We start from the raw sequence: 24,028 nt of genomic DNA, 5'->3' as shown, positions 1-24,028 counted from the left end.
AGGAAGAGGTAGAAAATGAGAGGAAGTGGCATTTGAAAGCAGTGCAAGATTTTAATCAGTAGAAACACCAGGTCTATGGTGGGAGGGAGCAGGTTAAAAAGAGCAGACATTCAAGGTGTCTTGGTTTCAGAGAGAAAAGGAAAACAATGGGTGTAGCTCCTCATTGAGAGGCCAGTGAATTAACTGTTCACTTGGGCACTGTGCATTAATTAGTGTGGCCCACCGGGGACCATTTAGTGGATTACCTCATCCAGGGCTTTAAGCAATCCCTTGGCAGCTTCAATGAGTTAATGTACCCACCCCTCCCTTCCCCAAAGACCAACAATTTATCATCTCTTCCAGGGTGGAATCATGCCTTGCTGATAATGAGCAGGTACACACACCTATGGTTAAAAGAAAATTATTTCCTCTGGAGACCCGATTTCTACTTTGGACCCCTCAACCTTCCTGTTTACATGCAATTTCAGGAGTGTTCAGAAAAATTGACATATATCTCACTTGAAGGCAGGAGAAAGAAAAGATTCTCATTATTGGGGGGGGGGTTTGAAGAGTGGGGGCTGGAAGAGTCTAAAAAGTCACCTTAAATGTGGGTGCTGGATCAGTTTTTCTGATAGCTGATTCTTGCTCAGCTTCTAGTGGGGTTTCTTATTTGTTTGTGAAAGCAGATGCTCGGCAAGTCTATATATGCCAGAGAGCACAACATTTAATTTCACGTTTTACACACACTCCTGCATTCTGGCTTTCATAATTCATTAACGCAGTTTGTAGAATGCTCCATAAAACAAGATTTGGCTTTAATGTTAATGTTCTAATGACAACAGCAATAAAAATACATTGTCATTCCATGTCTGCATTCCAGGACTGTTGATACTGTTTAAACAAATAAACAAAAAGGCACCAAACAAGTAAACAAGCAATACAGATAACACAGATAAGTATTTCTAACATAAAATAGTTTTTAAAAGGAGGCTTTAGGCTTCCAGCTTGAGAAAATTACTTCTTTCCCCCAACACCTCTAATTGAAAAGTGGCAGATCTGAGGTTGCATTAGCTTTCATGTAGGAAAAGGCTTAGTTTTGAATAACTTGTAACCTTATCATAGTATGTAGACCATGTATGCTGGTTTCTTTCCCACTTTTAAGGGCTGAATTTGAAAACCTCATTCATAAAGAGAAGGCCAGAGAACACTACTACCCTCTCATAACACATTATGTCTGGGCACCAGTAGCAGAATGAATATGAAACGCAAGCGCCTCTTTTATTTTTTAATTTATTTGTACACCCTCATCATAAATTTGTTCAATGTAAAACAAACAAATCCTTGACAAGGTTTAACAGGATTTTCAACATCTGTGTAGATAAATGTAATTTATTCCCGATGAAGAAAAAAGTTTAGAACATGCCATGAAAACTGCTTTAAAAACAGTTTTGTTTAAAATTTGTGTGTGTAACAAGACAATGGCAAGTGGTTTCAAATCACTCTATTTCACTCATAAAACCTGCACGATCAGTTTTATGCTGAAGCAGATGCTTGCTGGATACCACCTTACCGGTTCCCCTTCTACCACTTTCTTTGTTTAATGCAACGTACACAGAAATAACATTTGGACCCAATGTTTGTGTTCTTCAAAAGGAGAAGCAGCAAGCAGACATTTTTTAGGTGCAAAGTGAATAAAAGGACAATGGCATATTTAGTCTTTTGAAAGAACCAAGCGATCGATATATTTAACTTAAAGGTGTTTATAAAAGTTATATTCTTATTAAGATGTCCAAATTCAACTCTTCCACATTATAAAAGTTATCTGTCTTGCCAATGTGGGGACAAACATTTTCTTAAATATGTTTCTGGGTACAGAGCAATTTTTAATGTTTCCTAAAACAGGTTTGTTTATAATGAATTTATTGATATTGTGCTTTAGATTGAGATCTGGCTTGCAATATAAAAAGTGAATAAATTCAAGTGAACAAACACAAGGTATTTTGCTTATTTGGAAATTGCTCTGGGCTTATTTCTAGTATACTTATTCATTCAGAGCTGAATATTTCTAATGCATCAGTTATTATATAATTATGTGGTATGAAAATGCAGATACAAAGGAGTGCACAGAATGTGCTTTTAAAAAACTTTTACTCATAAAATACTGACTACCCTACATACCGACAACTAGTCATGTTTCAAAATAAACTCTTGTCGATGCTGGCACCGAACATCATTTTTTTCCCTTCGGTCCTTGTTCCAAGGAAGTGTGGTTTCCAGCCACAGTGCAATTAATAGTTTTAAAAGAGATAAGTGGAGAATGTTTGGGGTTCAAATAAGTATCATGAAAGAGGAAATTCTCATCGGGTGTATTTTGCCACCTCGGCTCCATGCAGCAGAAGTTAGGTAAAGGCTGGACAAAAGAAGCAGGCGTGCAGGCTACCACCTCGGTGGGCTGGGTGCCCTGCAGGTAAGAGTCAGAAGGTAGTTTCAGACTTCTGGTCTTCAGCTTTCCCGGGATTGGGCTAGATCATTCTGTGACCGTAATGCAATACTGGGTATCTGTGGGTGTACATGAAGAGAAAGGGGGAGGGAGAGAGAATCAAAGGAGGCTTAGAAAAAAAGTAAGAGGGTGATTCGGTAACTGGGAGAATTGAAAAATCACACCTTTCAGTCTCCACATTTTTTCTTTTGTTCGGCATACAAGGAGAAACCATCCGGAAGGAAGAAAGATTATGACTATCTATAAACTAACTGTTTGACAGAGACAGAAATGCTGATAATGAGTGGGTTGTGTCTGTAGTTCTTGGCTGTTCACATCAGCAAGGGATGAAGGAAAACAGAAACTCTTGATATGTTTGTCTAAAGAGGTAGTGGTGTGACCACGAGCAGCCAGAGTTCAGCTGAAGTTCAGGGCAGATGTTGCCAGCAGTTTACACTGCAGGAAAGTAAAATTGCTTCCGGATTCACCTTTTCCTCTCAGCTTCTCTTCCAGGATCACCAGGGTCAAGCTACGCTGTGGCACAAGGTGACAATGTCCGTGGGGAAACAGGCTTTGAGCAGGATGCCTCTCTCCCGGTTACAGTCCAGCTCTTGGATAAATCCATACCAATAGATAACCAAGCCCGGCCCAAATCTGCAAAAACACGAGAAAATAGTATGCACATATAGTATCAACATAGTTCCAGAAAAAGGTGATCTTTAAAACACTAGTAAGTCGATTAAGTGCTATTATTACACACAGTTTTTGTCTTGATTTGTAGGACTATGACTGAAAGTAGCTTAACTTACACCAAAGAGCTTATGCAACCCACACATTACCACCTTGGATGGATTTGGTATGTTTCTTTCAAGGAAGTTGACGTCTTTAGTGTATGCATTACGCTAATTACCTTTCTGGAAGGTGTTATGATGTGACTATTTAGCTGATGAAGGATAAAACCAGAGTTAAAAAAAACAAAACAGCAATGATGAGCTAGGGCGCACCAGGGTTTGGATTTTAGCCTCCTAACGTTTAGAGTACTAGTTTAAATTTTAAGCTTACCTATTTGCAACTAATGAAAACAATATTTGAAAGGTAAATTTAAAAAATGGAACAGCTTGAGGTCGTCTTCTGGCTATAATGTGCTGTTCTCATACAAACCAGGCCAAAGTCTTTTCTATCCTCCATTTATCCTAGTCTTAAAAAAAGAACACATATGACAACTGGGATCCCTCAAAGACACCTTCTCCCTAACCCTTCATTCTCTGTATTACAACTTCTTTAAGTGCATACATGGCATGAAATTTGTTCATAGGTCCTTATCAGGAAAGTGAGGAATAATGTCATGTAGACTTGTGACAAAGTATAGACAGATGTAGGCTTAACCCTTAATATCTCTAAATGGTGCCTCCAAATTATCTACAATTTGGATAGTAGTGACTATCCCCGCCAGGCAGACTCAGGAAGTAGCCCTGTAGACGACTTCACCCATCAGGAAGTTGAGACCTCTAGGCTGGGTTCATAAAGATGTAATCACTATCAATCACTGTGAACACAGAGATGTTTTGCACATCAGTTTCACGTTTTTCCTACTGAGAGTACTTAATTAAAGGGCAGCACTACTTTTGGTGTAGTGTTGCAGGAATTTTACAGTGAAATCATAAATTATGAATGTTGGGTTAGTAAAAGGATGTCTAAAAACAGAACTGCTTTCTGTAGTCTGACATTACAGCAAGCTGAACCATGCTAGGCCAAAAAGCTTTTCCTTCCATGATTTATTATATGCTGTAGAGTACTTGCCAAAACTAACAGCACAGGATGGGCTGTGAGATACTGTATGCACAGGAACAAGTTCAATTGGATGTCATGGAATGGTTTATTTGGGGATTCACATCAGTAGAGTGGCCAAGTTGTAGGAAAGATAAGTTCAGACTTTCTGCATACCCTCCCTGCAGTGGTAGAACCATAAGGTGGCAACTTATCAGCTGCCCTTGTTTGAGGAATGCAGAAGCCGTGTATGATGTGGCTGCTTGGACCACTGAGCTCTGTGACATGTACCTAAGCCCGGGGCTCAGAAGAACTGGGTTATTTGTGGCAAACAGTGGACAGGCCCTAGGGCTAACATGCACACAGGATGAAGTTCAGAACTAGATGAGAACTTGCTTCCCCTACTGAGGGCTTCTTAGGAACTTTTAATCACAAACTGTCTGCAACTGGGATTCTGTTTGAAATCTTTATTTTGCAAAAAGCTCTGTGATTAGTATCAAATGATCCCAGCTTTGTCCAAACAAATCTGGCAAGCACGGGAAGATCCATGTTTCTAATGACCATGTCTCCGACCTTCCTAGCAGTGAAACAGTCCTGGGCCACCTAACAATAAGCTCAGCCCATCTCTCCATTGTAATATTCAGCTATTCTGGAGACCATGATGTTCCTTAGAAAGGCACTAATATTTTTACAAAGGGTGAAAAAAAAAATGTGATCTAACCAGTCATAGAAAAGAACAAAAGAATATATGGGGGTCATAAACAACAAGTCCAGAATTTTAAAGATTTAATAAAACAAAAACACGTATCACCAGCACGGAGTGGGCAAGAGAGCCTGCACTTTCCCTGAGCAGCTAAATCATAAGCCAAAAGACATGGAGCATGACAGCTCTTTACGGAAATGGCGTTTTCTAGGCAGAAAAGCCAGACTGGAGGACACCTCAATGCCCCAGAAAATGGACTAGTTTCACTTCTGAGGCAATGGATGAAATTGGTAACTTGAAAAGATTTTGCAGGATTGTGAATCTGAACATTTCACGCAGTGGGTCATGATTAGGACTGCTTGAATGCAGTAACACAGGTCTAGGAACTATTTGCAGGATATATAAGCAAAGGCTCATAATAAAGCCCTGGAAACTTTCTTTTTTTTTTAAAGATTTATTTATTTATTTATACAAGCACTGGGTACAGTCAGAAGCGTGGGAGGGTGAGAGAATTCACCAGAGCCAGTGCAGGGAACAGAACAGGCAGACTGACGAAATACATGGCTGAGGGGAGCAGTGGGTGTGGCAGGAGAGGTCTGTGCGCCATGTGGGACCCTCGCCGGTGGCCCGGGATAGAACCAGTGCTGCAGAGGCTGCTGGCAGCTTTGCAGACCAGTGTTCAATCACTGCGTCACCAGGGGAGGCCCAAGCCCTGGAAACTTTCAAATCTTCGTGTCTTAGCACTTGGATGGAATTACATTAACTTAGGTAATACTACCTCTCATTTGGCTCAGAAGCTCTAATTGACATGTGCTTCATAAATGAAAAGTGAAGAAACACAACTTCCTTTTATCAATGGAGGTTGATAAACAGAGGTTTTGAATGATGTGGTTTTTGAGTGATCAAGAAATAGGAAATTTTAAAAGGTGACAAGTTTGGATATTTAATGGCAAAATAAGATCTGGCCTTGTTCCCAACACCTACTTTAGTGTATTTCTGGACTTTCCCTGACAACTCAAGACCCAGTTTATCAGATGCTGGCAAGATAACCTTTCAACAACCTGTTTATGAAAAGGCTGACCACATTAAGCGACTTCATATAATCGATTAATTCCTTGGTTATCTGAACTAATAGAAGAGAACATTTTGGTTGATAATTTGAAAAACCAAGCGGTATAACTCTCGCTGGTGGGTGGAATGATTTTATCTTTTTGATGGCTATCCCATTTATTATGGCACTCCTGGGCAAGAATAAGATCACCGGGAAAGCAAACATGACCTTTGCAACCAATGACAGTCAAAGAGACTATTAATGGTATTTAGAAGAAAACAGAGTCCCTGGGACTGAGAGAATGTGCAAAGCAGAGGGTGGGTCTGCTACTGGGATTGCAGCCCTCTCTGCTAGGCGAGGACATGCAGTAATGGGATGTATATGGATATCCGCATTGATTTTGTAAACACATTTCAAGGTTGGCTATAATTTTAAGGTTATGATACTCATGGTCAAGTAATAAGATCAAAGACTCCAAATGGATTTTAAAAACTCCCGTGGAGCAGAGACTGGAATGTGAGTGACATCTGAACAAGTAATTTTGCTTGCAAATAAACACCAGCAAATTAGCAAAAATAACAAATACCTCTGGAAAAAATGGGAGGTGAAAGTTAAGAGCCATGACAGACCTTAAGGGTATGAAGGATGAAGTTCCTCATAAATAATGACAACCTTATAAATGTGTTTGAAATGTGTTTCTCTGGTTTCCTTCCATTTTAAAGTATTTAGAGAAATTAAATAGGAGGCTGTAAAACAAAAGCTGGGAACGCCTTTGGGCTGTTGGTGCATATATGTCTCCCAGAGATTATTTCTATTTTATCATTGTTTGTCTCTTTGCTCTATTGTGACCCTGAATGAAGGCAAAGCTCATGTTTTATTTGTATTTGTGTCCTCCAGTCCTAGCACAGTGCCTGGCACATGACAGATATCCTCAAGGCCGAGAAAGTAGTAACAGTAGTAACAGGATCAGAGAGTTTGTGGCATTTTTGAGATGGCATGCTGGCAGGACTCAGCCATTACCATGGCTTGGCGTTTGGATCATTGTGATTTAATAGTAACAGCCACAGCAATGTTAAGTGTTGACACTTTCATAGCACTCATTACCTGCCAGACAATGTTCTAAGTATTTAACACATATCAACAAATTTAATTATCAGGTCAACTCCTTGAAGTCAGTACAACTGTTGTCCCCATTTTGTAAATGAAGAAACTGAGGCGCAGAGCAAGTATCTTGCCAAAGGTCCCATAGCTAAAATGTGGATGAAGCTGCTTTGGAACCCAGGCAGTCTGGTGTAGTGTGTGACTGTCTCACTGTGATGTAGTGATCAGTCTACTAAACACAACATGGACTGAGACTTTAACCAGAAAAAGAGAGGAAATGCCCTTTGCACTGGTTAGACCATAACTAGAGCATTTTGGAGGGTTTCTAGTATCATATTTGAAGAGGACTATTTCTAGTCTAAAACTGATCCAGAGAAAAACTCCAGGGTATTTGAGATACTCAGAATACCAGAGTAGATATGACCTAGAAGTGAGTGCTTAGGGTGGCAACATGCTCATTTACCATCTTCTGTTTTTTAGAGAGCTCTGGGGAGAAGGAATTAGGTCCATGCTGTAGCTCTTGAGCACAGACTTAGCTTACTTGAAAGTAATCAAGGATCAGGTTTTGATTTTGATTCAACATGAAAAAAAGTTCTCCTAAAACTATAGCTTTTGAATACATGGAGTGAGCTGCCTTACAAATTAGTGACATTTCTGTGACTGAATCTATTAAATCAAGGCTGGGCTCTTACCAACTAAAAAGATGTAAGCTGACACAAAAATTTGGTGTTTTTATATAAAATGCTATATATTCCGGGGGTCTTAAGAATTCAGTTGATCCGGCAACAAGCAGCTGGGGCTAAGGAACAGCTTACTCCTTTTAGATGACATCCATTCTCGGGTTTGCCACAGTCTCCACCACTCTCTGTTACTCCTGGATGCTGAGACTCAGTGCCAGATGAATGCCATATGCCATTCATCATCATGCCTGCACTGTGGATTTTCTTATTATAGAGACCTATTTCTCCGTTTTCACATGTCTATGAAGTTTGAGGAATGAGAAAATAACCTCAGAGGGTTTTATGTTTCAAGAAAGAACTAGAGGAGGATCAAGCTCTCTTCTGATGCCATGCAACTTCTTATGTTGCCCACCTGGTCCCTGTGGGCATTTAAATTTTTGATCCCTAACCTGAGAACTAATTCAGAGGTCCTCAAACTTGGGCAAAAGCCCTAGGAAGGTTGTTACTATAAGAAACCCTGAGGCACACCAGGCACTGTTCTCAGACAGAAAAAAAAAAGTATCTTATTTGAAAAAAAACATAGATAATAAAATAGCATCCAGGGCCTCCCCTGGTGGCACAGGCGGTTGAGCGCCGTGCTGTGAAGCTGTCCGCAGCCTCTGCAGCACAGGTTTAATCCTGGCCAGCCGGTGAGGGGCCCACATGGCATGCAGACCTCTCCTGACTCGCCCGCTGCTCCCCTCAGCAGTGTATTTCGTCAGTCTGCCTGTTCTGCTCCCCACTCTGTCTCTGGTGAATCCTCTCACCCTCCCATGCATCTGGCCTGTACCCTGGTTCTTCTATAAATAAATAAATCAATCTTTAAAAAAATAAGATAAAATAGCATCCAGTTATTATTTTCTGAGTAGATGGAATGCACAGTTACAATCACATGGGGGGAGCAAAATTGTTTTTGTTTTGAAGAATTTCCTATTTGGCAAGATCGGGGACACTGATTGGTTTGACATCCTACAATTGGATGTGTTATGCACAGGTAGACAGCATACATGAGGCAGATTCTGTGATTGACTAGTGTTAAGAGACATTAAGGCAGCATGAAAATACTTAGCAAAATTTGTAACTTGCACAAGGTTCATCTTCCCAATAAAAAAGTGAAAAGAAAGGCACTTAGAAAGATACTTAGCTATTGTACAGGTCCCATTTAGGCCTCCCTCCACTGAGAGCAAGTCTTGGCACTGCCATCTGTAGGAGGGATGGCATAGCTGTGTTTCAGCAAAGGGATGCAGTGATTTGCAGACTTCTAAGGTGGCCTCAGTGATCCCTGCCTCTTGGGATTCGTGCCTGTGTGCAATCCCCTCCTCCTGAGTGTGCACTGGGCCTAGGGACTGCTGTTAACAAAGAAGACAGCAAAAGTGATGGGGGGGGAGGGGTTGGGAGGGCACGTCTGACTTGGGCACTTTCATCAAACAGCTATTTGAGAGGTGCCCAGATAGTAAGGAAGTGAAGGAAGCATGTTGTTAACAGCCAGTAACGCTCAAGAGGAACTGAATCCTGCCAACAGCCACTGAGTGAGCTCGGAAGTGGGTTTTTCCCCAGTCAAACCTTCAGATGAGACCACGGACCCTGGGTCAACACTTTCAATGCAGCCTTTTGTTTCCCTTTTCCTCTCTTAAAAAGAGTTTTGGGACCACATCACCCCATGAGTCTGAGAGCTGAGAGGAGGCACCAAGGCACTCACAGAAGGGGAGTCAGAAAAGATAGGAAGCTGCCAGAAGGGGCGGATGTGGTTTGTTCAAATATTTTTTTGCCTCCCCCCCCATACTGAGTTTATTCACCCAATTATAACTCCCAAGAAAAAGGTTCTAAAAGGGGGGATTCACTTTGTCTAATGTGCAACCTGATGTCCCGTCAGTGTCTGAGTCTTTGGGAAGGGTGTGAGGTGGGATAGGATGAAGAGGACCCAGCAAAGACATGTCACCTATCTTTTTGATTCACAGAAAAAGTGAGACAAGTGCGTGTTATTTTAAATCATTTAGTTTTGGGGTGATCTGTTATATGGCAAAAGATAAATATAGTACAGGCTTGAGAAATCCTATTATTGGCTTTTTCTAATTAGGCTTGTACCCAGAGCTTACATGAGAAGGGGTTGCTGAATGAGATTATCAGTAAGTAGCAACTGTTCCTTAAGGCAGATTTCAGGTATGACGAAACTGTGCTTTTATACTAACAGTTCCCTGCTTTCTAACTTAGACCAATGTGCTACTATCCCTCCATGCTGCACATTAAGGATGATGGCCCGCCCAAAAAGGTCTAAAAAAATCAAATAGAAAATGGAAGAATTCTGCATGTTTTCTCCAGTTATGTTCTGGTGTTAAACTTAATTATGGGCTTCTAAAGGTACTAATATGAAGGGGGTGGGGATGGGTGTGGGAGGATGTTGCAGGTACAGTATTTTTCCAATCACAGGCACTGTTGACAAATAGGGAAAAGACATCCTTAAAAAACCCAGTTGTGGCAATGCGAGACTATTTGGTGTTGGGACAAATAAATTCTGTCAATCTCAACAGATGCTGAGGACAGTCGAGGAAAAACAGGTGCCGGGCACAATTTGTTTACTTAAAAAAGACAGTGCAATCTCTCAGATTTTTTTTTTAATTTTAAGATTGTCACCAAGAATAGTTTAAAAACTTCAGTGAGTAAATTCTTAGTCTTCCAGAAAAATTTAGCTATCTTTAGATACTCTCTGGGGATATCAGATTGTAATGTTGGACAGACAAGGTTCAAGTTATAAATCATATCTTCCACTCCAAAGTTTGTTATAACTGAGAAACTCAGAACTCAGAGGTACAAACACAAAATTTGCTCCCACAATGCAGAAAGGACTTGCTTACTCTCTTTTTAAAAAAAAAAAAAAAAAAAAAAAAAAAAACTACCCTCTCCCTTGCTGTACTTCTGTATCTTAAAATGCAGAAATTTCTTGGATAGTATTTTTACTTATAGAGAAAAATCTATTAACTTTCTATTGTTAGACTTTTCCTTGAAGCATCTTCTTCAGAGAGTGCTGAAATGAGAGGTAGATGCAGGAATTTAGAGATTTCCAACTACACTACATCGTTTTGCTAAATTAGCTTTAATGACCAACTTCCTGGTAGATTTCCTGAAACCCGTTTAGCTTTTATGCTCCCACAGCTGTCAGAGGGTCCTTGACCAGATATTATAGCTATAAAGACGTCTAAATACAAATAAATAATGTAATCATTCTAATAACAAACAATAAAGAGGTAACTCACATTACTGCATACTATTATGCAACAGGCAGTGTTTCAAGTGCTTTACACAAACAAATGTGATATTCATAAGTACCTAATGGCAGGGCAGGGGGTGGGCACTATGATTACCCCCATTTTACAGATGAAAAAACTGAGGCACAAGGTCAGGTTTTGAACCCAAGCAGTCTGGCTTTATGGTTTGTGCTTACACTGTCTCTCACTATGCCGTGTATTTACACAGCAATTTATAACAGTCATTTAACTTTGAGAAACATTCACAACACTTAGAAAAGAGATGAACAGAAGTCCAGATGCCGAAGACTAATTACAAGCCCAGTATACAAATTGGGATCCACCTGTTCCCGAGGAATGATTCAAGCATGAAGTCAACAGTTTTACACTAAAAAGTTTATCTAGCTACTCATTTTGATTTAAATGTCACCACATTTAGGAAGTATATGAAAAAGCAACCTATAATTCAGATAAAAGGAATGAAAATGATTGCATTTGAAGGAGCATATTTAAAGCATTTAGCAATCAGGTGGAAGTAAGCTAGGGAATGAGAGTTACAGAATCACTGCATGAAGTTCAGAGAATTGTTTCCCACTGTGAGGGGATTCAGAAGTTATGGGGCAGAATCTAAACATGAGCAAAGAGGAGTAAATGCAGAACATTGCCACAACGTGTTCACATAAATGGAAATAAACAGCTGGAATAAGTTATGAGAACTGCGGGAAGCAAGGCTCTAAGTGAGCATGTCAGGTAGAGATTTGTTTTCCAAAAAAAAAGAGGTTCAGACTTGGTAGACATGCTTGATACAGTGAACCCCAAGGGCCCATTTTTGTGCCTAAAATACCTCTAGTATAAAGATGTAGCTTATGTTTGTGGCATTAACTTGGATGATCTGTGTTCCAGAAAGTCACTTCATCTGTTAAAAAAAAATTTTTACTTTTACATCCCTTCTGGCAATGTAATATGAAGGTAAGGGGTGGCAGAACTCGTGCTGTTACAGTTTTCTCTATAGATGGAATTAGGGAAAACTCATGAAATTGACGTAATACTTCTCGATGAGCTGAATTACCATGATAACATCTTTAAAAACAATGCTCAAGCACTACTGTTCCACTATATACATTTGGATCAAGTCAATAAAACAAACAATTTTCAAATGAAGGATGACAAGAGGATGGTGGAATGATTTGATGCTTTTCATCAAGTTTGTTGTTCATGAGGGGCTTCATCAACAATAAAAACAAAACCTACTTGTGATTCAAATGTTTGTTCCCAGCCCAAACCTTTTATTTCAATTCATAAGCAAATAGAAAACTCTTTCTCCAATAGAGGACTAGCAGAGCATCCAATCTACATATCTAGTATTTCTTTTGTCTTTCTCATTTTAAGTTGCTCTGTGGGGTCTGAGCTATCTCTTGTGGATGTGTGCAGACATGTGGCTGTTGGAAGTCAATTGTTTCCCCATCAAAAAGACTTGCATGTGGTTTTTATGAAGAATGCGTTCCCAAACACACGGTTCAGGACGAAGGAGAAATATAAAACATCTTGTAATTGTTTTAAAATAAACTCTTACACTGTTTATTTAGTTTTAATCTGCATGCTGTAGATTGGTTATGCACTTGTTAATCACTGTTGTATGTATCTTCAGACAGAGTTGTAAATAACTTTTCAGTCCAAGTGAAATATGCTTGCACATGTTTATATGCAAAGTATGTGTGTATTTATGCCTGCGTGTAAATATGTATATAATAATAATAGATTAGTGATTATGTAATGTAGCATCATAAGGTTCTGGCACTATGGTCAATTTAATATACAATGCAAATATTCTTCTTTTTTTTGGTATCTAGAGATGAAGTAAAAATATAGCCTGGCTGTTTCATATTTTTTTTTTTTTTGCTGGACAGGTCTCTGCAAACTGAAATGACTAAAGAAAGAGAACCCCCATTATAAGTATCCTGCCCCTCCTATTCATGGGTCTTGGTGATTAAAAATGCAACTCTATATCGTTGTAACATCAACTCACTGTCCATAATTTTGAAAATGAAAAAGGAAAAATGTATTAGAAATACGCATTTATTTCAGGCCTTTATGCCACGTAGAAAATACATTATTTTGAAGAAAATTTAAAATGTATATAAATATACAACCACAACCACCTGAAATTCTCCATGGTGTTTATATAACTCAGCATTTTTATGTCTACATTAAATTGCCTGGAAAAGTGCTTAATTTCCACTTTATTTTGTCTTGTGTTGTACATTTCAATGCCATACTTACAGTCTTTCCAATATTTCATAAATCTATCCTCAAAAGAGAAAAACCGAGATAGGTGGAACAAAACAGCAAAGCAGGAACTCTTTTTGTCTTTAATGTCTGTTTTCTTAGAGAAATACTGACTGTGGGCAGGAGGTCAGGGTCTCTACATTTACCTATGAAGAATCTACAAACAAGCCTGTGACTCCATCCTGCATAGCACACAAGTCACAAAAGAAAGGCCCTTCCCCTTGTGAAGTTGCTTACAACTCACCTTTTAATAACATAGGAACAAATCTATCATATTTTAAGTAAAATAGAAGTTATCAACTGAATAGACAAAATGGCAAAAGAGTCACAATAAAAAAATAATTACAGAATTGACATAGGGTTTCAGAAGACTTCATCAACAAGGTGAGTTCTCAGCTAGGTTGCATTTATTAACATAATGGCCCTTTAAATTTTTCTCCATCATATTTTGATGGAAGGATGAAGAGCAGTATTAGGGGTCCTGAGAGACTTAGAGGGACGGTGGGATCAGAAGTACCTTGAGATTATTTTGCTGTGAAACTGGAGGATGAGCTTAAGTTAAGCACGGCAGTCCTTGTTTGTGTCACACAAGGATTTAAGGAGTGACTACTACACAGTCTCAAATTGGAAAAGGAGAGAACACCAAATGAAATGACACGAAAACTCTAAAATTCACAAAGCACAGGGTCCTGTTTACTTAGAAAATGTTTAAGTACTAAGAGTGAGAGAACCCTCCAGTTGGACTTTGGGCGCATATCCTACTGATCTACCTAGAATTTCTACCCTGCCTTCTTCCAAAAATTGGGATAGTTTACAAATTAGGTTGTGTGAATTATTACATATTTTCTCAGTTATTTTCCCAGGGAAATACGCCAAAGGCAAACCCATCATTTCAGCTGATTTAGGGTTTGATGCCAGAGAATTTATAATTGATATGACAACCATAATGGGTAGTGATCACGGAGCTGGCACAACCTAGGCTGACGTGCCAGAGTCCAGGTTGGTGTTCGCCAGTAAGTCTACCAGAGACTAGCTCTGATAAATTCTGAGGTTATTTTTGAACTCCTCATTTTCAATTTTATGAATACTAGAAATTACAATTCATTTATATTTTACTACCTAAATGTTGCTTACCGCAAATATGTTTTTTCATATAGTCTTTTATTATTAGTTATGGGGGGGGAGGGGTCTCTCTTTCTTTGGCTCAGTTCTCAAAAGATCACAGGGTAACCCAGAGTTCATTCAGACATTTATCTCAAGGTACAAAGAGATTTATGGGATCTGGATATATAAAAGTGTGATTAAATTTAAAAAAATTATTGGAATTTTCATCCTTGGCAGAGTCAAATAACTAAAGGATTAAGGCTGATACATGTTTGCCCTGTAAATCTATCATTAACCAAATGTGACACAGTGCTTCAGGTATTCAGATCCCAACTTGTGCTAAATGGGTAGTGAAAAAAATTTCTCTCACTCATAATAAATTATTTTATGATAAGGAAAATCTCTTTGGCTAACCAACACAGTCCTCAAATGCAAACCTCTCATTTTTACAGATCCATGAAGACAAATAATGGAAAGAGAAGAAAAATAACTAGAAGTTGGAATGGTTCAGGTCATTAGAGAAAAAGGTCAGGTAAGGGAAAGCATATAAATATAAAAAGAGGTTCTGAGAAAAAAGAAGTTGTAGATAATCGGACATTCCTATGATCAAACCCACACTCGTAGAATGAAAGCTCTGGAGGGCAACATGTATTTCAGTGCACACGGGAGTCAACCCATGACTGAGCAGATGTGTGAGAGAAGAAATGAGTACTGCAGTGTATGTGTATATATATATATATATATATATATATATTTATAATCTGAACTAGGGTACAGGTCAGGGGTAAGATGCAACCTATGAAGCTGTCCACAGCCTCTGCAGCAGGAGTTCGATCTCCGGCCAGGGAGCAACCCACCTGGTGCAGCAGACCTCTCCTGACTCGCCCGCTGCTCCCCTCAGCAGTGTATTTCAGTCAGTCTGCCTGTTCTGTTCCCCACTCTGTCTCTGGTGAATCCTCTCACCCCTGCACCTCTGGCCTGTACCACAGTTCTTGTATGCATAAACAAATAAATCTTTTTTTAAAAAAAAACCTGCTAGGAAACACTTCCCTGAAGGGACACTACTGGAGGTTGAGGAACTGACTGCTAAGAAGAAAAACTAAGCACTTGGGAGCCAATCCCAGCACACAGGGGGCTCTCACTTCCTTGAAATACAATCAATTTAGGTAGGCTTTTGTTTACAGTAGCTTTTATCTAGAAGATAAGGTTGTAAAAACATCAATCAAAATGAAGTACTACTGTTCCTGGCTATATCTCAGCAGGTTCATCTGTTTTATTTCTTCCTCCCTTTCCAAATACCTTAAGGTGTTTAAGATGAGTGAAGAGATATCAAACTATTAGAGTGAACTGTATTTGTGTATGACACATGGATTTGCACTCATTGAACCACAAATACCATCCCCAAAGCGCCTTTGTCATTTCTGGACTCGGCAGGAGTCTGTGGTCCTGACTGCTTTGCTTTTCAGTAACATAAAACGCTGCAAAATAATCTTTGCACTATTTTCAATAGTGCCCCTTTAAGAAAATAAGAATCTGATGGCTTCTATATGTCAGTGTGAGGCTATTAACTTATTCATGTTCTACCTTTCCCCCAAAGAGGTATGTACAATAAAATAGAAAACTGAGCTCAGGAAAAGAAGGCAAACATTCTTATTTATAATCTGAACTTCAAAGATCAACTTCATGATTACAGAAATTTAAATACAAGTCCATAAAGACTCCGCTTGACTTTATTTTTTTGTATTTATTTTCTATTATGATTTATGATTTATTTATTTATACAAGAACTAGGGTACAGGTCAGAGGTGCGGGAGGATGAGAGGATTCACCAGAGACAGAGCAGGGAGCAGAACAGGCAGACGGACCGAAATACACTGCTGAAGGGAGCAGCGGGTGAGACAGGAGAGGTCTGCCGAGCTATGTGGGTTTCTCCCTGGCCGGCCGGGAATCGAACCCACGCTGCTGAGGCTGCAGACAGCTTCACGGCGTGGTGCTCACCCCGCTGAGCTACCGGGGAGGCCCATGATTTATTTTTTACATCATTGTTCATTTTTATTTTTTTTATTATTTTTTTTAAAGATTTATTTATTTATTTATTATTTATTTATACAAGCACTGGGTACAGTCAGAAGCACGGGAGGGTGAGAGAATCCACCAGAGCCAGAGCGGGGAGCAGAGCAGGCAGAAGGACCGAAGTACACTGCTGGGGGGAGCAGCGGGCGGCAGGAGAGGTCTGCGCGCCATGTGGGACCCTCCTTCGGTGGCCGGGGAGCAGCCGGGGATCGAACCGCCGCTGCAGAGGCCGCGGGCAGCTTCGCAACCCAGTGCTCAACAGCTGAGCCACCGGGGAGGCCCCATTGTTCATTTTTAAACAATATTTGCTTCCTCCCGCCCCCCTCAGGTGTAGTCCCCATAGAGTTTCCCCAATGCAGCCGTGCACCATCACCTCAGTCCCGTGCTCCTCCCTCCCTCCCTCTGATCCCTCTCCCTCCTCCTCCCCTGCAGGATGTCTCTGCTTTATATTCTTATAACTAAGCTATGGAAACAACCCAAATGCCCAAAAATAGATGACTGGATCAAGAAGATGTGGTACATATACACCATGGAATATTACTCAACAATCAAAAAAGATAAACTCATGCAATTTGCAGCAACATGGATGGCACTGGAAGGGATCGTGCTCAGCGAAATAAGCCAGAAAGAAAAGGGAAAATATCAGATGGTCTCACTCATAGCAGGAATCTAGAAAACTTAAATAAGGGACCAGGAAAAAAGAATAACTACAAGAAAGAAAATATCAAAATCAACAAACAACTATGAACCAGAGACACTCTATGGGGGGTGGGGGGCAGGGAAAGGAGGGATTGGGGTCAAAATAAGGGGGTTGCAATTGTATGGGGAATATAAAAATAAAATTTAAATAAAAAATAAATAAATAATTAAAATAAAAATAAAAAATAAATAAAATTTAAATAAATAAATAAATTTTTTAAATTTAAAAAATTTAAATAAAAATTAACTTAGTTAATAACAGATCCCTAAAGTGAAAATGTGAGCTAGAGATGTTTCCAAATGAAGAGGGAAACTTCCATTGAGAATAAGAAAAGGCCCAACTCCAGAGAACTACTGCTGGGCAGACAAGTGGGCGAGCAGGTCTGACCACCATGAGCAGACATATGCCTGGAGAGGATATATATGGTGGTAGTTTGGAACTGGATTTTCATGCTAGGCAGAGCTCACAGGCCCCCGGGCTAGATTCAGATGGCAGGGAGGGGACACATAGTAGAAACAACCTACCTATCCCTCTTAAGGTTTTGAGTCATTCTTCATTTCTGGGCTTTGGGAGTAAACCTTCTGTTTGATCCCTTCTAAACACAGCTGGAGAAAGGCCTCCTAGTAATAATGCCTGAGAAGTTAACCCATTTCAGACCACAGTCACCTTGATCCTTGATCAACTTTGCTCCACATTTATTTTCCTGGCATAGTTCCAATTTTTGGAACTCATAGAAGATATTGATTATTATTTCTATTTGATTATTATTTCTATGAGTAAAATAATACCGATAATCATACATATAATAACCACAACCATAATCCTAACAGCAGCTATAAAAAGTGGAGGCAGGAAGACATCATCTTGAATGCACCTTCTATTTTTAACAGTCTGTGACTTAGTTCTCCATCTATAAACTGGGTATAACAGCACTGTATCCCCAAGTTCAAGGTGGGTTTAGGAATAAGCTTCACAAAATTTTGATTTGTATTCATATGTATGTATGTAATAACAGTGAATGTAATAACAGTGTGTATGTAATACAGTGTGTAATAATAACAGTAATTATGTATGCGTGTGTATGTAATAACAGTGTGTATGTAATAACAGTGAATATTGTCAATCTATTACAAAAATTATATTCAGTTGCGGAATTTAATAAAGAAACATCTCCAGCCTGTGTCTCTCCCCCAACCCAGAAATAGATAGTTTTAGGTCCAAAGGTATGGAAATGAATCCACTAGTAAAAAGAACACAGGTCAGTAAGGTCAGTCAAGGCAGTAGTGGGAAGTACTTTACCCAGGAGAAAACTGAAGATGGAGAACTAGGGGTAGGAAATGTGAGTAAACCAGAGTCAAAATAGTCCCTAAATTTATATATAGACTAGATGCTATCTAAAGCATCTAGGAAACAGAAAGATCATTTTACATGGTCATTCTCAGCCTTTAACAAGAAAGGCAGATCAACTTCATGGACCAAGGGAAACTACTTCACATGAGACCCAACACAAAACCCCAATGATGTCAGAAATTTAAATTTTATTAAAATATAGGTTCCTATTTTAATGATACGACACTGCTATGCTGATTTTTACCAACAACATCTCAACAAATGGCCACATACACAAACTTCAGGACACTGTCTTCAGGACACTGTCTTGTTGTACCATCCTAAACACTTTTGTTAGACCAAGAACTCTTTGAAAAATCTCACCCAAGCTTAATAATTCTTCCTTGTAAAAAAAAAAAAAATGATTTTAATGTTTTAAAAAGGAGCAACCTAGAGCACTTTAAACTATATTTAAACACTTTGGAAAGAAGACAAAGGAAACATCTGATTTAGAAAACAAATGATGGCCACTATTTGAGGTTGCCCTGTCAAAGGGAACACAGAAGACTTCCGGGATATGAGGCGGGTCTTTAAGGCAGATGGCGGATCATAAATGGGTCTTGAGGAAGCTCAATGGCCAGCATCAATTTCTAAAGATGGCCAAATCCTGTTTTCCTGTGGTTAATGAAGCTGCTTTATCAGACAATTGCAGGAAAGAAATAGGAGACCAAGGACAGAAAAAAAAATTAAATAATAGTTGAAGGTTCATATGTTAATGTGGAAAAGCTGGAGTCAAAGGACAGGACATGCTTCAGCAAACTCTGGTTGTGTTCTTCAGCAGGGGATGAGCAGAGTGCCTCAGAGTTCTTAAAATACACAAATTGTACAGTACTGTGTCTGACCCTCCAGAAATGCATTATTTTAACTTGATCACTGAAGAAACTGAGGCTCTCAGAGGTCAAGTGAGTTGTTTTAAGGTCACAGATGAGCCACCGACAGGACCTGTATAAACCCAGCACCACCTTCTGCCAGTGAGCTGGTCCCTGGGCAGCTGGTCCCTTCTGCCTTCCAGAAAAGGATGCCATTTTTCTGGAGATTCAGAGAAAACAGGAACATAGTCTCCATCTTCCAGGGGCTCCCAGCAATAAGAAAGATGAGCAGGTTCAAAGGCAGGTGCTTGACTCTCCCAACAGCTGTTGTGAGAGAACTGTGCAGCAGGTCCTGTAGTAGCTGAGAGGAGGAGGCACTGAACTTACCTGAACAGGACAGGGAAGGCCCCAAGCAGAGATGAGTTGACCTTGAAAATGAGTCTTGAAGTGAAGGCTTACTGAGTGGAGAAGATAAGGAAGGCGCTTCCGGTGGAGGGAGAGGTCCACTCAGACAGAAAACAGAAAAAGCACTGGAGGTTTATGGGACAGTGCAGGAAAGTTCAGAAGAAAGACAGACTGTGGGCATGGCAGAAGACAGAGGCAGTAAAGTGGGGTGGAAGCAGGAGAGCTGAAGGCCCGAGGGTACTGTTTAGTAACTGGTTAAGGTGCCATCAGGGCTGAGGGAAGGCTACCAGCGGGGAGACCATTTTTACCAATCCCATGTGGAGTGCATGGCAGCCCTTTGCCTTGAGGTGATCCTCACTCTCGAAACCCAAATACTCAGGGCCATGTTCTGTGTGGGATCTGGGAGCTAAATATTTACTTTGTGCAGTATCTACTGCAGTTCACTTATTTGGGGGTAAACACATTAAAGAAAAGTATACATTAAAACAAATCTTTTTTCCCCTCTCATTTCTACTCCATACAGAAAAGGCTGACATGAAAGGGGAAAAAAAAAAAAAAAAAGAACCTGAAAACTATACTGAAGGCTCAACTTTCCGGAGTCATTGGGACAAAGTCCGTGTATATAAACAGTCACAGCCCTGCTCCACGGGGTTCCTCCAATTTGTATTCTTTGAGAAGTCTGCAGACATGAGGTGACCAGCTAACAGCTTCCTTAGTGACTTACACAGCAACCTTATTTAACTTAACAGGAGTCATTAGCTAAATTTCATCAAGATAAGGACTTCCAGGAGTGAGTTCCCTTCTGATTGTTTTTTGATTAAAAGCAAGACAAGGGAGAGCTACACTGAACCCGCAGTCAGTTTTTCTTTCCGAACTCTGTGGCTCTAAGTTGGGCCCTCAAAGGCCGCTGTGGCTGTGGCTGGGGCTGTGGTTTGATTCTATCGAGTTGAAAGCAATCTATCAGTGTGGAGAGCAGTTATGGAGGTTATTTTAAACATTTAGTTAAGCTTGCGACTGTCTTCTTTGGAGGCAATCCTGGTTGCAAACCACCTCATCCTGGGTGACATAAGACAAGCTATTGAGTGTGGTTAGACTGAGGTCCCTGCAGTCAGAAAGTTGGTCCACCCATGTTGCCATTTGCTGATTAATAGGTGTTTATTTTTAGGGCTTGAACTAACAGGCCATAGGAAGGCCAATGTAAGATGATATTTGAAGTATTCAGTGAATGCCTCATGCTTGCAAAAGTCCTCACTTTCTGTGCAGTTGTTGATGGAGCTGAAGTCCTTGTCAGACTAGTAAAATTTAATGCCCAGGACCCCATTCTCACGTAAAAAGGGCCACTGCAAAAACGGAGCCTACGAGCACTATGTCAAGAAACATTTTTTAAGGGAAAAGGGGAATATGACTGACCAGTGATGGCAACTGGTGGAGTTCAAACTCTCATTCAACACTAGATATTAATTGACAAAATCACCTAACTTTGGGTCCAGAGCCTCACAAACACAATAATTATGTTTGTTAGTTACTTATTAATGAGGTATGTATGACTTCAGAGATACACACTCTTACAAAATTCATTCGGATCTATAGAATCTATTTTGATTTATGGGATTTATGATTCTAAAGGACTCAGAAGCAAACCAGGAAAAAGAACTGGACTGTCACTGACAAACTTGAAGAGTAAAAGTTTTTACAACTATACATTTATATGTGTGCGTTTCATGTTTATTCACTACACAGATTATTCCAGGAAGATAAATATCTTGTCTACTTTATCATGACCTGGCCTTATTTGTCGAATAAAAGAATGATGAGTCAAAAAATTATTCTGTGAATCTTTGCACAGCTGTTTTGCTATAGGTCTGCTGTAGACCTTGAACCCAATGGCATCCATATGATGGGCTGATCAGCTTGAAAAAAAGTACTACTACCACTTGCTGTACTTAATCATCTGCCTTTGTTCACTTGATGAGCTCTCCTACCTCATCAAGCAGGAGAACCATTGGTTGGAGGGAAGTTAAAGTTACTGATTTGCACATGCTAAATGTTTCTTTCAGGGAGTCTGTTGGAATATTTTTTACAGGAAAATGAGCATAGGACTTTTCCCTTTCAGTTTAAATTTTTCATTTCAACCTTTGTCACATGTTGCATCACAACACTGGCATGCCTGCCCTGCGTCTTAGGTTAATACAAATCTACTTTCAGCTGAACTTCTGATTGGCAACAACTCTGGGAAAGATGTAGTTAGGATTTAGAGCTGGGAAAGATTGCGGGCAAACATCCCGGCCACCTGCTAGACTGTGCTGAGCCCCAAGAGCAAGGTGCTATTCTATTTAGACTTCATAGAAAGACCCTGAAGATTTCAAGAGACCCAAAGTCCAGGCTGTAAAGCCGTGACATCCACAGTCAGATCAGCCAGGCTCCTCATGGGGACACATATGGCAATTTACCACCATGATTTCCACAGGGAAGCAACCTTGTGCTTTCTGTCTATTTTCACGATACGTCCAACGCAGATCAATCACCCAGAGCTCCTGACACATTTATAATGCCTTTTAGACTTATTTATGGACCAAGCATTGGTTTTACAGAAACAGACGATAGTCACCACTTGAAAGATGAGTTTTTTGTATCTCCCCCACGATTATTACTGCTTCTAGATCTGTCATTGGTAGGACTACAGTCAATTTGGAGGACTCTTAACTATTCAGAGTCAGATACTTCTTTCAGGTAAGAGACCATACATTTCAGAAGTAGATGGAAATAGTAACTTTCACAAGAAAGAAGGATATCATGGGTGGGGCATAATTTTAACAAGAAAACTTTTAGACTCATCGTGTGATATTCTCACTTTGTCTTAATTTGAGAGATGGTAGGCAAAACGGGGTTGATCTATTATTGAAGTCTCAATATGTTAGGTTAAATGTGATTGACTCAGCAAGTGTAAAATATCTGCCATATCACAACAACACAATTTCATTTTGTGCCGTCATTTTGCTTAGACTCACTACTTACAAACTTTAAAAAAATACATACTCAAGAGAAATAAAAAAAGTCACAGAATATTCAGGGGATATAATTTCTCAAAACCTATCTTTTTAAAGTGCTTGGCATGATTTGATTAAACTTCATTTCTTTCAAGTTTTCCATATTTCTTTATTCTTAAGGGGTGAACATAATTAGCCCAAGAATATAGTTCATAATTTTGGAACCCTTCTACTTGTGTGTGTGGGGTATGTGCGTCAGATTCTCTGAACAACTATCTTAATTACCCAAAGTTAAAGGACAGTAATTCCCCAGGGAGTCGAGACTCTAGGGATGTCATTTTAGAGAATACCTCCGCAGCTTCTTTCTTCGTATGTGGGGAAACAAGGAGAAAGGCAGATTATTTTATTTAGTAATCTAGAAAAGACTAAGAGGAGGATAGATCTGAATTAAAGGACTAAATAAACGATGAAGACACGTTCCTTTTTTTCCAGATAGGAGAAAACAGAACCAATTTATATCTGCACAGCATTTTCTGCCTTTTAGAACATGCTGATGCTATTCAGAAGAATGAAATGATTCAGGAAACTAATTGAGTCCCTAGAGACTTTCTAGCAAGACACTGAAGTTAGGACTGAGGTCCGCTGACTTCAAGGGATGACGGAAGAACCCTGGAAAGTTCTCTTGAACCATTTTATGCTATAATTCCTATTACATTTATTAATTTTCCAGTTGATTTAGAATAAAAAAATGAGTCTATATTTTGCATCTTATCTAGTATAAGGCAATCAAAAGATTCATTATTATTATTCATAGTACTTAAATGCTCCGAATTTGATGTAATAGCTGAGCATTATTAAAATACATTTAAGTAGTAATTCTGTTTTGAAACTAATTGAGATATTTTACATTTTGATGCCATCATTTCAGACAAGCTATTTCTCACTTTGTATCCATAGGCAAACCTTTAAATTCTATAAAATGGGACTTTTGTCAGGCATCCTAAAACATCTGAAGGTAGCAGTAATTTTACTCTGTCAGAATGTATTAATTAGCATTTAAAAAAATTAAAAAGACTCATGCCTGAGTTCGAACTACTCATCTGGTTTAAGCATATATATATGTAATTAAAAATATATATTAAATTATTAATGTACATTATTATATATTATTATATTATTATATATTATTTTATTGTTATTTATATCAAATAAATATTAAATATATAAATGATAT

General features: G+C 39.4%; 1 protein-coding gene across 3 annotated transcripts in view; it reads right to left on the bottom strand.

Moving 5' to 3' along the window:
* Positions 1–549: 549 nt before the first annotated feature.
* Positions 550–24,028, bottom strand: part of CDIN1 (CDAN1 interacting nuclease 1) — a 211,998-nt gene continuing 188,519 nt past the window's right edge. For 2 of the 3 annotated variants that reach the window (XM_037502177.2, XM_037502178.2), the window contains exon 11: positions 552–3,112. In XM_037502177.2, the coding sequence (XP_037358074.1) occupies positions 2,983–3,112 (130 nt within the window). In that variant the 3' untranslated portion in view covers positions 552–2,982. Of the gene's footprint in view, positions 3,113–24,028 lie in introns of all 3 variants that reach the window. The other variant, XM_054700360.1, reaches the window with a different exon arrangement.

The sequence above is a fragment of the Talpa occidentalis genome, unplaced genomic scaffold, assembly GCF_014898055.3.
Source record: "Talpa occidentalis isolate TD23 unplaced genomic scaffold, MPIMG_talOcc4v2.1 talOcc4.11, whole genome shotgun sequence".
Taxonomy (NCBI): Eukaryota; Metazoa; Chordata; class Mammalia; order Eulipotyphla; family Talpidae; genus Talpa; species Talpa occidentalis.
Note: the sequence above shows the minus strand (reverse complement) of the source record. Positions and strands in the feature narration are given on the sequence as shown.